At 38.6% G+C, this 13,138-nt stretch overlaps 1 protein-coding gene across 5 annotated transcripts in view; it reads left to right on the forward strand.

Moving 5' to 3' along the window:
* Positions 1 to 11,130, forward strand: part of AKAP7 (A-kinase anchoring protein 7) — a 93,004-nt gene extending 81,874 nt beyond the window's left edge. For 2 of the 5 annotated variants that reach the window (XM_072855860.1, XM_072855866.1), the window contains exons 8-9: positions 8,866 to 9,064; positions 9,830 to 9,974. In XM_072855860.1, coding sequence (XP_072711961.1) covers positions 8,866 to 9,064; positions 9,830 to 9,842 — 212 coding nt within the window. In that variant the 3' untranslated portion in view covers positions 9,843 to 9,974. Of the gene's footprint in view, positions 1 to 8,865 lie in introns of all 5 variants that reach the window. The other 3 variants (XR_012041485.1, XM_072855862.1, XM_072855861.1) reach the window with 3 other exon arrangements.
* Positions 11,131 to 13,138: the final 2,008 nt, after the last annotated feature.

The following is a 13,138-nucleotide window of genomic DNA, read 5'->3' on the forward strand; positions in this document are numbered from 1 at the left end:
TGGCATAGCAGATGTATTTTTCTCGATTTATTTCATTGAAGTGCTGCTAGAATAGTCTTTGAGTCACTGAGTTTGAGGAAGTAGAAATATGGAGGAAGAGAGAGAGGGAGTTGTTATTTTGCTAGAGTGCAATGTAAGAGCTGTAGGGAATCATGTGTTGCTATTAGGTAGGGAAATGTTTGTTATGTTCCTAAGGAGTTTTATGTTGTTTCACAAAGAAAACGCTTTTACAACTATTTGATATTTAGCATAGGAAGGATGTGAAAGTAAGGCCCACTGGTTTAAACAAATAATCAGGACTCAATTATTCTTGATTTCTAATGGTGAAGCAGACTCAAGAATAATGTTAATTTTGATTACTAGGTGCTGTTTGTCAACTTAAGATATACGCACTATTCCTAAAGAAAATAAGATAGAAAAAAAAAAGTGTCATCCTCTAGTATTCTTATTTCTTTATTTTTCTTGTCCTAGATTATAAAGTCTGCTTATTTTATGTGAAGGATTGATTGCATTAAATTTAGTTTTATGACATAGTGATGTTTCAGTTTTTTTCATCGGCAGATTTCATTAACTGATCTCTCTTTACGCTATGCTCCTGCAACAATTTTTAGATTCCTGTGAATTAGATTAAGTGAACTGTAGTCATACCTTCAGCGTCCTTAACTCTTTAACTACAGCTACTCTGATTTCATATGGCTGAGGTGACCAAAAACCCCATGACACAGAGCAATTTATTATGACCAAACACATGTCTGAATTTGTTCCTTATCTTACCTGAATATTTTTCTTTGGACATCAAGATTCACTGTTCTTGCAAGAGTATATTTGGGCTTTTAGAGAGAGATTAAAGTTGAGGAAGAGCTTGTCCTGAAGAAGATCCTGAGCAGTAGTTTTATGAGTTCAGAGCCATAGCATTTAAAGAGAGGTCTAAACTTTTATGAACTAATCTTTCCAAGTGTCAAAAATAAATTTCATATTTACAAACCTTTCATAAACCTATATGTGGTAGAGCAGTGAACACTTATACAGCTATATCTCACAAAATCAGAGTGAAAACTTAAGTCAAACTCTAGCTTTAAAAAACCACATTTAAAGTGGAGATTATGTGGCAAACAAAAGGGAGGGAAGAAAGAATAATGCTAAATACATTGCTTAAGGCAAGATATATAATAGGTAAAGGGGATTAAGATAGGAAATGCCATAAGTACATAATGGTTTGTTGTTTGTTTGTTTTCTTAAATGACATTCAAATTGACTTAAGGGTGTTATGTTAGTTTTCCCAAAGCTATTAATAAATTTGGTCAGATTCTGTAGACTTGATCCATGAAATGAAAGACAGCAACAATACTACTCTTATGTTCAAAAATACGTAACTTCATGGTTTGCCCAAGAAGCTGATGAAGTGGGTTCAGTTCCTTTATGCAAGATCCTGGGAGAAAGGGATTAGACCCATCTATTTTGGCAACCTTAGGATGTAGTTACACTAGCAGTTCAATCCTATGTAAAATGCTCCTACCAAAAGAGGCAACTCCAACCTTCTTCCATTAGATTTAGGGTCTAATTAAGTGTGAATACAAAGATGTTAAAAACACCTTGTAAATTACATTTTTCCATAAAAATTGCACCTTATTACAGTATTTTATGGACACTGGTGGACATCCTCTTGAATTGCAATTATACTTACCTCTTAATCTTTTTTGGACAAGATTTCATCTTGCTTTTACAGTTCAAGCAGTATGCAGCTGTGTTTCACAACTCATGTTACTGCAGTTAAAATAATTAAATGAAAATGCATGTTGATTAAAATTTGACTTTTCTCTCCATAATTTATAAATATATTCAAAATTGCTTTACCTAAGGAAAGATATGTACTATGTGAGAGACTATTTGATAGCATGAGTTTGTATGGAGTCTTTTTCTGAGCTCAGGAGGAGCAACAACGCAGGATCAGCTTGTTAAGATTCACTTATTAACACTTGTTTAACACCTGTCTTAGTCCGAAAAGAGCTGCTTTTTTTAGTCGACTTGATAGTAGCATGAAGAAGTCACAGCCAAAATAGTGTTCCATTGGAAGCTGCATAGTAACAGATGAATCCTAGAGAAATGAAATTGAAGTTCACAGAGAATATAAGAAGGATAGGAAACAGTAACAAAAGGTGAATGTAAATTAAATTGCTTCCCTCATGACACTTGTGAGTAAACATTTGATTTTTCACAGTTGACTGGTCCATAAGCAGGGACTTTTAGGATTGGGCAACACATTTGGACTTTGGCAATTAAAATCTGTGTATATCCTATTTTGGTTAGCTGCTGCATTTCTTGGGCATACGCCCCCCTCAGCTTAGTGACCTGGCAGGGTGATTTTCTGCCTTCAAGACCATTCAGCTCTGTCTGTGGTCACTGACGACCAAGGTTGATGGGCGAGCAACCTATGCTGTCTCCCATAGTGCGTTACATTCTCAATATTATTTCTGGAGGGCCATTGAAGATGAGGGACTGCCTGGTCTGACCTGTTCTAGAACTCAGTTTTTCCCTGGGAAGCTGGGAAGCCTGGTCTCTCTCTTGGGCTCTGAAAACAGCAGGAGGCTCCCCCTTGGCTGCGTCTTGGAGGGAGGAGGAACTCCCCTGCTCGCCCCACTAGCCCTGCTGGCCCAGGCGGCTCCTGTTCACCCTTTCCCTTGAGCTGCTAGCACCAGGCAGCACTGTGCATGGGGAAGGGGGGTGAATAATTCTGCCTGGATGTTTGCTATCGCAATCTGCCTGGATGTTTTTGTTCTTCCACTATCAGCATGCACAGTGGATGTTCCTGTGGTTATGTAAAGCCACTTTTGTGACTTGGGCTGTTTTTTCTCACCGATACTCAGGTAGAGAATAAAGTAAAACTCACAGTGGTTTAAGCCATCTTCTTTCCTTCAGACATTATGTTATCTTTGTTTCCTGTTACGCTAGACTTCTTTTAAATTCATTAAGTTTAAGTGTTAAACTACATTGAGGGAGTAAGGAAATTTCTCTGTCAGGAGGTCTCTTTTAATAGGAAAATAAAGCCAAGATATTTAACAGAACTGCCAGGAGCAGTCTTAGTTACTTTTTTTTTTTTGAAGGCTCGTGCCTGTGGCATTGTATCCTTGAGCGCTCCTAGAAGGAAGAGCAGGTTTAGCAGAGCATATCCTGTTTCTCCTCTTATAGTTAGAGGTGGTCAGAAATTTTACATCACTGAGCTTCAAAGGATTTTGTCTGAAGCAAAACAAACTTTTGCCACGTTTGCCAAGCCTCCAGCTTGAAGGGAGCTGCAGGTATTCCTGCTGTCATCACTGAAACTGGCAAGAGCACCATTTTCTCTGAATAGCTGTAACACCCTTAATTTCCTCTTCACTAGAAATTCCTATTTGTCTTGGGTTTATTCCATGGTGGGCCAAATCAAATTAAAAAATATTTCCAGCAAACTAGAAACCCATGTATTCAGCAAAAAGGACAGATTGGTATTGCCTGTATTGCCTTCTTAGGCAGTTCTGTATTGACAGAGCAGCATATGTAAAACTGAATAAGTTTGTTAGACTTCCAAGAGGAGAGCTAAACTACACACGCTGCTTAACATCAGGTGGGAACATCCAGCAACACAAATGTCATCACCATCATGTCATAATGAGATTATAATTTCACCCTTCCTCTCAGTGCCTTATTTGTGCCAATTCCTTAAGTGACCACTCAATAGACATTTCATGGAAGTCCTTCCTAATTAACGAGGAAATGTTCAGAGTTGTGACTTTCCTGTCTATGCTTATTGTGTTGATTAGATATGGGCACATGCTCATGTTTGTGTTCATTACTTCAAAACCATGATCTTGAATGTGCTGGCTCGTTCACAGTCTGTTGCAAGGGCGGGAAGCATATGGTCTGGTGGCTGGTTACAGCTTGTTATTCAATTTATTATGGACTGTGGACTCACTGTCTTTGCAGGGCGAGGGGGGATGGTATTTATCTAATGCTATAGTTCTGTTTATATATGGCCTACCAAATGTATCTGAAAGTCCTCAGCAAACAAAATGTTCAGCACATTGGTCTGATGCATAAGACGTTGCAGTTCAGTATGTAGGTGTGGGAACCTCATCCAATTCCCATGGAACTCAATGAGATTTAATTTAATTTTGAATCAGGTTCTGCAGACACAAAGGTCTAGTGTAGCAAAAACTAGATGTTTCCACAGGCTGCAGATGGGCATGGCAGCTTTGCAATAGTCTACATCTGCCTGGGCGTTGTGAGTATAAATGCTGTCCTCACTCTTAGGTCTTTTCCTGACAACATAGAGATAGTGAACCATGATAAAGGCACAACCACTGACGTCGCAAACTGTGTGAATTCACACGCTGAAATCTGTCAGGCATTTGTTTTATTGGCATTTGTTTTCTCTAACCCCACCCTATGCAGAAAGAATTGATAGTCATCTTCTGAAGGTTTCTTAGCCTGCCAATAGTTAGGGTAGTTGCCTCCTTCCTTCCGGTCCTCCACACCAGCAAAGCTTTTTGCCCCTCTATGGAGGGGGTAATAAGCAATTATCTTATAGTGAGGGATTATTATGAGTTGGAGCCACTGAGGAGTCATCATAGAAAGGGAGTCTTGTGGTGAAAGCTTTGTGTGTTTGCAACAGTGACTTGGCTCATCATCTTGGTGTCAGTCAGAGGCACAGTGTAAGTAGAAAAATGAAGCTTTCCAGCGTTCAGAAGGAATTTCTTAATGATTAGCTTTTAAAAGATTGGCTGAGTCCCTTGTGGCTTTTTTGTTTCTAGATTTTGTAAAAACAGTATTAGAAAACTGATGAACCAAAGGGTGGACGGAGGCATGTCTGTTACCACGGCCCTCCCCAGGGGTGCAGACTGTAACCTCTGCTGCCAGAGTACGGACTTCCTAGCTGGTCTCAGTCACCTATTCAAAATACCAAGGGTGTCCTTTATAATTTGCCCCATGTTGGCATCATTTTGTTGTGATGAAAGGTTGTTGGAAGGAAGAACAAAACACAGTGTGTTGTGGCCATGAGGCAAGGATTGCAGAACGTTGTCTTGGAGTGTAACTGGTAAAAGGTTGTAAAACTGGCTTTTTCTGTAGAAGGGATCCACTGTTGGTTCCTTCAATTAAATCTCTCTCCAAAAAAAGGACTATTAGTATAAACAGGAGAGGGATCCAAGTAACTGTTCTGCTTCTCTCCAAATCTGAGATATCCACATGGACTCTAAAACAGGCTGTCAGGACCATGAAAATGCTGTACCAGGAGCATGAAATCTGATTTGTTCCAATGCAGTATGTCAAAATCCAGATCACAGTCTTGTAAAGTGTAAGGGCGTGTAGACTTGGAGAGTATACCTAGTCCAGTAGAGAGATACAGCAGCGAATAGGAATCGAAACTTGGATTTGGTTGCACGGATCTGGTTCATGTCCATAACTGCTAGCAGCATGCTGTAGGATCTTTTGAATAATTCTGTGCAGTTGATAGTTCCCTTTTTAAAAAATGGTGGTCATTTCAGGACAATAGGTATGCTTCAGTTTCTGTAATAAAAAGCACTGCTTATCATGGATGCATTGAGATACATTTCACAGAGTATGAATTTGTTTTCATCGTTTAAAAATTATAGGAGAGAATTCTGGGATAAACAAAATGAAGGTGGTGGGGTTTTTGGGGGGTTTTTTGTTTTGTTTTTTTTTTTTATCTGAGCCACACGCAGAAGGCAGTTGAAGATTTTTATTCACAGGCACAGAAATAAAGTAGGTGGCACAGTCCATACTGAGAGGCACAGCATAGATGCAAATACAGTGCACGTGGTATATCTGTTCCCTTTTCAGAACGGAGTTCACAAACAAAGCAATTCTGAATTTTTAAACCTCCCTTTAAATCTAAAACATTCATATCTACGGTGGCTTTTTACTGATACTCTGATAATTCCTATAACATAAGACACAAAGAAGCATTTGCCTGCTGCAAAGGAATCGTATACATCTAAGAAGCAGGCAAGCAGCAGATGCAGCATGGAGAGAGAGATATATAAACAGGACATAAGTGTGTTTAAATATTCAAGTAGATATAGATGATCAATACCCGTTATTATTACATGACCTATTTCTTTTTATCAACAGTCATGAATAGGAATGATACAATAGTATACAACTACCTTGCCAATGAACCTCAGCATTGTACAGACACTCACACAACTGCTATTTAGGGAGTCTGAGAATATAAATGGATGATGAGTGAATCGTATAGCCCCATGCACCCATCCACCAAGGTGGCCGGATGAATAAATCCAAGGGTGCTCTTCTTACAGGGATGTGCACGCCCTCGCATTCACATGTCAGTCAGATCCCATGTATGTTCTTCCCAGTGGGAATGCAGAGCTTACTTAGGAGGTATTACAGACTCGACTCCAGACTGTTGGTGAGCCATGAATGTCTCAAAATATTAAAAACAAATAACAATAAACCCCCAAAACATTATTCTGTAGCTATATAAACTGTACTTTTAAAAGACTTATTTTAAGTAATCTGACTTTTTTCATGCTTGAGAAATTTCTTACACAGTGAGCTATCTACTTACTTTGAAGTTTTAAATGCAATAGTAGATATATGGATTTTATACATATATATGTAAATAAGAACTGTTTTGCAGAAAATATTTGAGAGAAGAGCTCTATCCTTTTTTAGACTGTAAGAATAATACATAATGTACTACAAGTAAAATTACATTCTGGGTAAATATAATCACTACTGTTTTGTGGTATCTGGAGGCCTCTGACTGGTTAGTCATATTCTGCATATTAAGTACTACAGGGTCAAGTGTCAGAGTGGCTGAGCGCCGTATTTCCCATTGATTTTGTTCAGATTTGCGTGGACAGATCATTAGAGCTGTGTGAGTAACAATTTCTGTGATTCACCAGCAATTCTGAAAAATAAGAAACTCTCCAACTGGAAACCACGGTGTTGTTATTTTTTTTTCTAGTGAATAAATAGACTGGGACATCCAAAACATTTTGTCGAGCATCTTTAATAAAAGCGAAGGAAATTTGGAATCAAAGGGCTGCATTCAAAAGAGCATGTGGGATCAATTCATAAAAGCTGGGAAGAGATGCTGCTCATATATATCTTAGGTCTCCTGAGAGATAAGAGCCTGAATTAAGTCCCTCCTCTAATAAATTAAAGGATAGACTTAAATCCATGGTAATCAGTGGGCCAGAGAACGTGGAGTATGTAGCTGTTTGAGTGGTTTTGGGAATAGTGCCTGTGCCTCCCTCGGACTCACATATTAACCTAAAATATTTCTTCTTGGAAATGCTGAACCTGTCTTTAAGGTTTTCTCTTATTTTTTTAAATTTTGTTTTAACCAAAACTATTCCCATAGCTGCCTTTTTAAAATTTTTTTTTTTTAGAATATTTTTCCAAAGTTTTTCCAAAATGTAATGAAATGCTTTAGCCAGGTCTAGTCTGATGACTCTTCAGCTGGAGAGTGCAGTTTTCCTTCCCCACAGTAACGGTGCTGTGGAGGCCCAGAACTGGAAGAGTTTGGCCTGTCTCGCTGTTCCAGAGCAGGATGCTCTTATTAACAGCTAATAAAGGTGCTGCCTCTGAAAATTAAGAGTTTTGTTTACCTCTCCCCCTCAAATCCCCATATGAATTATGTTTTATCAGTGAAATCACTCCCGAGTTGTGCAATCCACTGGGAAGACTAATAAAAGTCTTTTATAACTATAATCTATATGCTCTAGCAAACTTGAATAAGTGTACATCTATGAAAAAGAGCAAATTTAGGTAATTGAACAGTACAGAGCTTTGTGCTGAGAGCATACAATAGTATCTCTTTCACCAGATGTGTGTGACTAAGCAGCCTCTTATTACTGGTTGCAGAATGCTAACTCCAGAAAAGGACATTAAGAGTATGGCCTTTAAATATAGATGGAGGGAAACAGTTATTTACCTAGTGCAAGAAATTGCAAGGTGGCGATTTACATGGCCAGCGGAAATCAGACAATGAAATCTGCTTTTCCTGGATTGCATTCTTCATAAAAGGAAGATGCTGTAGTAGGCTATATAGTTTATTAGGAAAATGCTTCATGGAGAAGTACAGTTTCAAAAGACATGTAATGATGTATGAGAATCCTCACTATCTATACAGTTATTTCATTGTACATGCTTATCCATGTGAACTCTTAACAAAGCAGGGAAACGCCAGCTTCTTGCTTTTATCAGCAGATATCTAAGAATAGACTGCTGGAACTTGCATTCCTTCAACGTCAGAGCTTTAAGTTAGAAGACAGAAGAGAGACAGGGAGGGCGTATATGGTTTTTCCAAGTTTTATGCTTTGTTTAGAAAAAAATTTCTAACCTGTGCCTAGAGTATTTTAGTCATTTCTCCCATGAGAAACTCTTGAATTCCAAGCAATGAATAAATAGGTAGAAGATTTTAGATTTATTAAGCAAAATCACAAAACAAGGGCAGCTAAATTTAAGAATGCTGCTAAAATGTAAATTCATTGTGTGCCATGTTCTTCGTCTTTGCCCAGGTGGCACAGGTGATTGTTGGCCAGAAGAAATTAAATTTGCACACTTGCTCTTCTAAGATGAGTCGGTGCTCATAGAGTTAGCCAGTGGCTTTTACTGGAGTATTGCAATAAAGGTGAGCAGTGAAATATTTTTGATCTGATATACTGTATACATCTTCATGAAATACTGTTGATTCAGAGCTTGTGGAAGGGGAAGTTACTTTTTATGACCAGGAAGAGGCAGCTAATAACTTAAAATCCAGCTCAGCCAGAGGCTCCTGATACAATTACGGCTACTATCTTTCTGTGGCAATGAATTCCTTCTCTTGTCTGTTGTGACGCATAGGTGAAAAACATGCAGCAGAGCCAGATGATGCAGAGCTGGTGAGCCTCAGCAAAAGGCTGGTGGAGAACGCAGTGCTGAAGGCTGTACAGCAATATTTAGAAGAAACGCAAAACAAAACCAGACAGACTGATGGAAGCCCTGTGAAAACTGAAGAAGCAGCAAGCAGCAGTAAGAATGAGAGCGACCATGATAACAGCAAGTGAGCACTGTGCAAAAAGCCCGGGAGCAAATATCCCACCAAGAATAACCACAAAAACATGTCCCAGCTCCCTGCTGAAATTTGCTAAGTGGTGCTGGGTGACAGGTGCTCTGCTTTGTGAGTCTCATATCAAAAGTTTGTTCTGAATTGAAGGACACTGTCTACAGGTTTAATAAGTGCTTGCACTGCTGAAAATCTGTTGAATGCTGGGAGGGATGGACGGTGGAAAAAAGACAAGCATGGTGAAGCAGGCAGCTCCAGCCTTCACTGGCTCTTGATACCAAGAGTCCCTTCCTTGCTTTTGAAGAGAAACTGAACCCTTTGCGTTTGCCTTTCGGATTGTCATGAATGGCCGTGGAAGAGGCCTTGCCATAAGTGGAAGCAATGCCCTCCGCCTGAGGGTTTGGCACTGCTGCAGGGCTGCTTACTCCGTGTGAGAGCACGTGCTGTTTCCTAGTCAACAGCAGTCAACCCCAAGCTAAAAATTACCACTACAGATATTCATCGCAGATACTATTACACAGTATGTAATATGGCAGGAGTTTCTCTTAAATGTGACACTGTACTGTTCTTTACTTTTTGGTAGCATTTGTTGATGTAATTTTTTTTTTTTGACAGAGTACCTTTTTATAAAAAATCAATATGGGCAAAAGGCCGAGCAATTAATACCGTCCAAACCAGATATGATCTCTTTATCTCCATACATTAATGACTCTAAATGACATTAGTTGTTATAAAATGTATTATATTGTTCTTTTCCTCTAGGAAAGAGCCGTGAAGCAGACTTAGTAAAGGAAGCTTTGCACAGAGAAACACAGGCCCTGTTATCCAGACTGAATCAGATAAAGGAGCTGTTATCCAGTTCTGATATCCGCACGAAAATTAGCAAAGAACTGTTTGAAGACAGGCACAACTCTAACAGTAAATGGAAAAGTTGTATTGACTCGGGATCTCCAAATGCATGATTGTAAATTGCCATGATGTAAAATCTCATCAGGTTGTTTAAAGACAAAAAAATATTTATTCAAGAAATTTTCCTTTCTGTTTCTTTTTTACTGAAAATATGAACGGCTCATGAGGAATCATGCTGAAATACTTGCACAGGAGGAGTATGTTTCCTAATGATGAAGTACAGCCACTCCTCAGCACTGCTTTGAAACATGCTTGAATGTGCAGGTATAAGTCATGACTCCAAAGTGGAAAAATACTGGTTTCAAATAAATCTGAGCAAACACTGTGCCCTTCCTTTATCATTGCAAATAATTCAGATTTTTTCTCATAGATTCTTTCATTAAAAAATGGATGCTTTTAAATACTTTAAAATGTATATTTGGAAAAACCTCTTTTAATTATCTGCCTTTTGGATATGGCATTTTGGGTTAGCACTGTCTGGTTTTTATTTTTTTTTTTTTTTTAGACAGCACTGGAATACTTGTATAGATGCTGACATGTTGTTTCTGCTGATGTTTACACTAATGCGAGAATATTTTAAATTTCAGAATGAAATTCAGGCTCCACTGATCTCAATGGGAGACTCTCATTGGCTTTAATGGAGTCGGGATGCTGCAATTAAGATTTCTCGTGAAAATAATAATATTCCTTGGGATAATATTTGCCTTTTTACTTCTGTAGAACAGTGTTTTTGTCTTTTGTTTTTGATGTTTCCTCCCATCTCTACCTTCTGCTGCCTGAGGTGGGGTGTCAGTTTGCTCTCATTGTTCTCTCCACACACCTGCAAGTTTCACTGAAGCTTTGGACATACAACAATGCAGGAGTAGGTCCAATGTTTGAAATTTTTATAAACATTGTTTAAAATTGCTTCTGATCATAAATGCTATATATGATACATGCTGTGATTGGTATCAGAATTGTGCTGTTAGAACAGCTGTGTGCATATTCTTCATTGGTCTCAAGCACTGGTCATTTATCTCATGCGTCATAGCTTATTTTTTTCTCATTTGATATATAACAGTATATTCTGAAATATGTCTCATATATCTCTAAGCCATGTTCACAATAAAGTATTTTTTTCTTTGCACTCTATGTACGTTTTCACCCATCTCCAAATGGACTTTAATAAAATGAAGTACTTTGCAAGTAACAAACCTGACAGAAACAGTGCTTGTATGAATCATGCCATTAAGTTGACTATGGGTGGAGCTTAGGTGCTTGAAATCATATGAGGAAATTCATGCAGATAAGCTAGTCCCTAGATATTATTGTTTTCAATGGAAAAACTTTGAAACTCTAGAGATTAATTTCTACTCTGGGCAGCGTGGGATTAGAAGGAAGTACTGGTACAACTTCCTAGAGGTCTGTATCCACTCTTCAACCTAAAAAAAAATGATTTTGAGTTTAACGATTAGATTCAGATTTGCTCTAGAATAAAAAAAATAAAATCTGCATTTGCCATCATCACTGGAGGTAAAAAACCCAAATTTTCACAAGTGGATCTATAAATCCCTGCACGGTGACTCTTTGAGTCCAGTGTGTTCCCTTATTCCATAGGCTGAGGAGAGATGCTGGAATTACTGTATCTTTATACAAAAAAGTTTCTTTGTCATATCAAACATCAGTGAGTACTAATTCAGAGATAGCTATTCAAATTTAAATCCAACTTGCAGATAAAAACACGCAACCAGACAATCAGCTATGAAAACAATTTATTGTATTATATCTGAATTTCAGGTTGTCATCTCCCTTTCCTCTGTACAAGTCATTACCATGAATAAGTGCCTTTTTATATTGTTCAGCTTGTAACAGTAATTTCCACAAATTTCAAGCAAAACTGTAGAGATTAATCACTGAATTTATGTCCAGACACTTTGATAGGTGACCTGGTTCTTAGAGACTCTGCTCATTCACAGTTCTTACGGATGGCATCAAGAATAGCAGCTCTGAAAAAATAAAGTATAGGGGACTTAATGGCCTGAACATAGGCAGCTAGTATCATTTGAGATGCCCTAGAGTGGGCCTGGCATGGGTCTGGCAAATATTACACAAACCCTACTCTCCTGTAGGAGAGTTCTTCTGGATCAGGAACAGTGGGCTAGAGGATACCCCAGAGCCTCTAAAACAACACTACATACCTATGTTTAAGCAACTAAACCCCATCTTTGATTTTCAGGTGTTTTGACCCATTAAAGTCAACAAGGCTTTTGTTTCTGAACCGTTCACATTCTTTTAAAATGACAACTGTAGTCTTTATTTCTGGTTTTGACAAGACAACACTATTAATTTACTCAAAATTGAAAACAAAACAGGGTAAAAAGAAAAAATAATCCTGCATCTGGATTCATTCTTTTATGACAACCCTTCTTCTTGCTTCCTCTATATTTTTTATCATTTCTTTTCCACTGGTAGTGAAGCCTGGCTGCCAAATTAAAGCATAAATCTTGTGTATGGAGCTGCAAGACAAGCACTGAAGAATGCAGATACACAGAGCCTGAACCTAATATAGGCAGGTGTGAAGCTCTGAGCAGCACACACCAGAACAAATATGTTGCCTTCCTCACACTCATAAATCATCTTCAGACAACAATTCTTTTTTTAATTAAGTGCTTCTTTTGGGGAATGTCTTGAGGTAGTGATACACAGGTTATTCTGGGAAAGCGTTGGCATTTCAGAACAGATGGTGCAAGTTTGTCCATGTTTTGTTTTCAGTTCTACCTTCTAGCTCGCTCATACTCAAGAGTATTTCTACACTGCTGATTGTGGAGATGTCTGTGACAGGTTTAAAAGCAGTAGCTCAGCTTCCAGGACTAGTCTAGCTGGAAGTCTTTGGACTACTGTGACCCACTGAGAAACTGTCTCACATCTGTGCTTGGTCTAGGCGTAGACTGCAAAAGTTGCAGAAGCCATACATTTGATACCTGAGCAGCCCTTGCCATAAATTGAGTGCACTGTTGAGCTGAGCATCAGAGGTGTTTAAGAGTTGACTGAGTAACCAGAGAGATCAGTAAATCCATGTAAGTCCTGACCCACGGACACCAATTCTCTGATGTGGGAAGAGAGACTGCTGTAGGAACTGATGTCTCTAAGCATGGGTGAACATGGCATAAGGATGCTCAGTCT

This window comes from Ciconia boyciana, chromosome 3, assembly GCF_034638445.1.
Source record: "Ciconia boyciana chromosome 3, ASM3463844v1, whole genome shotgun sequence".
NCBI classification, from domain to species: Eukaryota; Metazoa; Chordata; class Aves; order Ciconiiformes; family Ciconiidae; genus Ciconia; species Ciconia boyciana.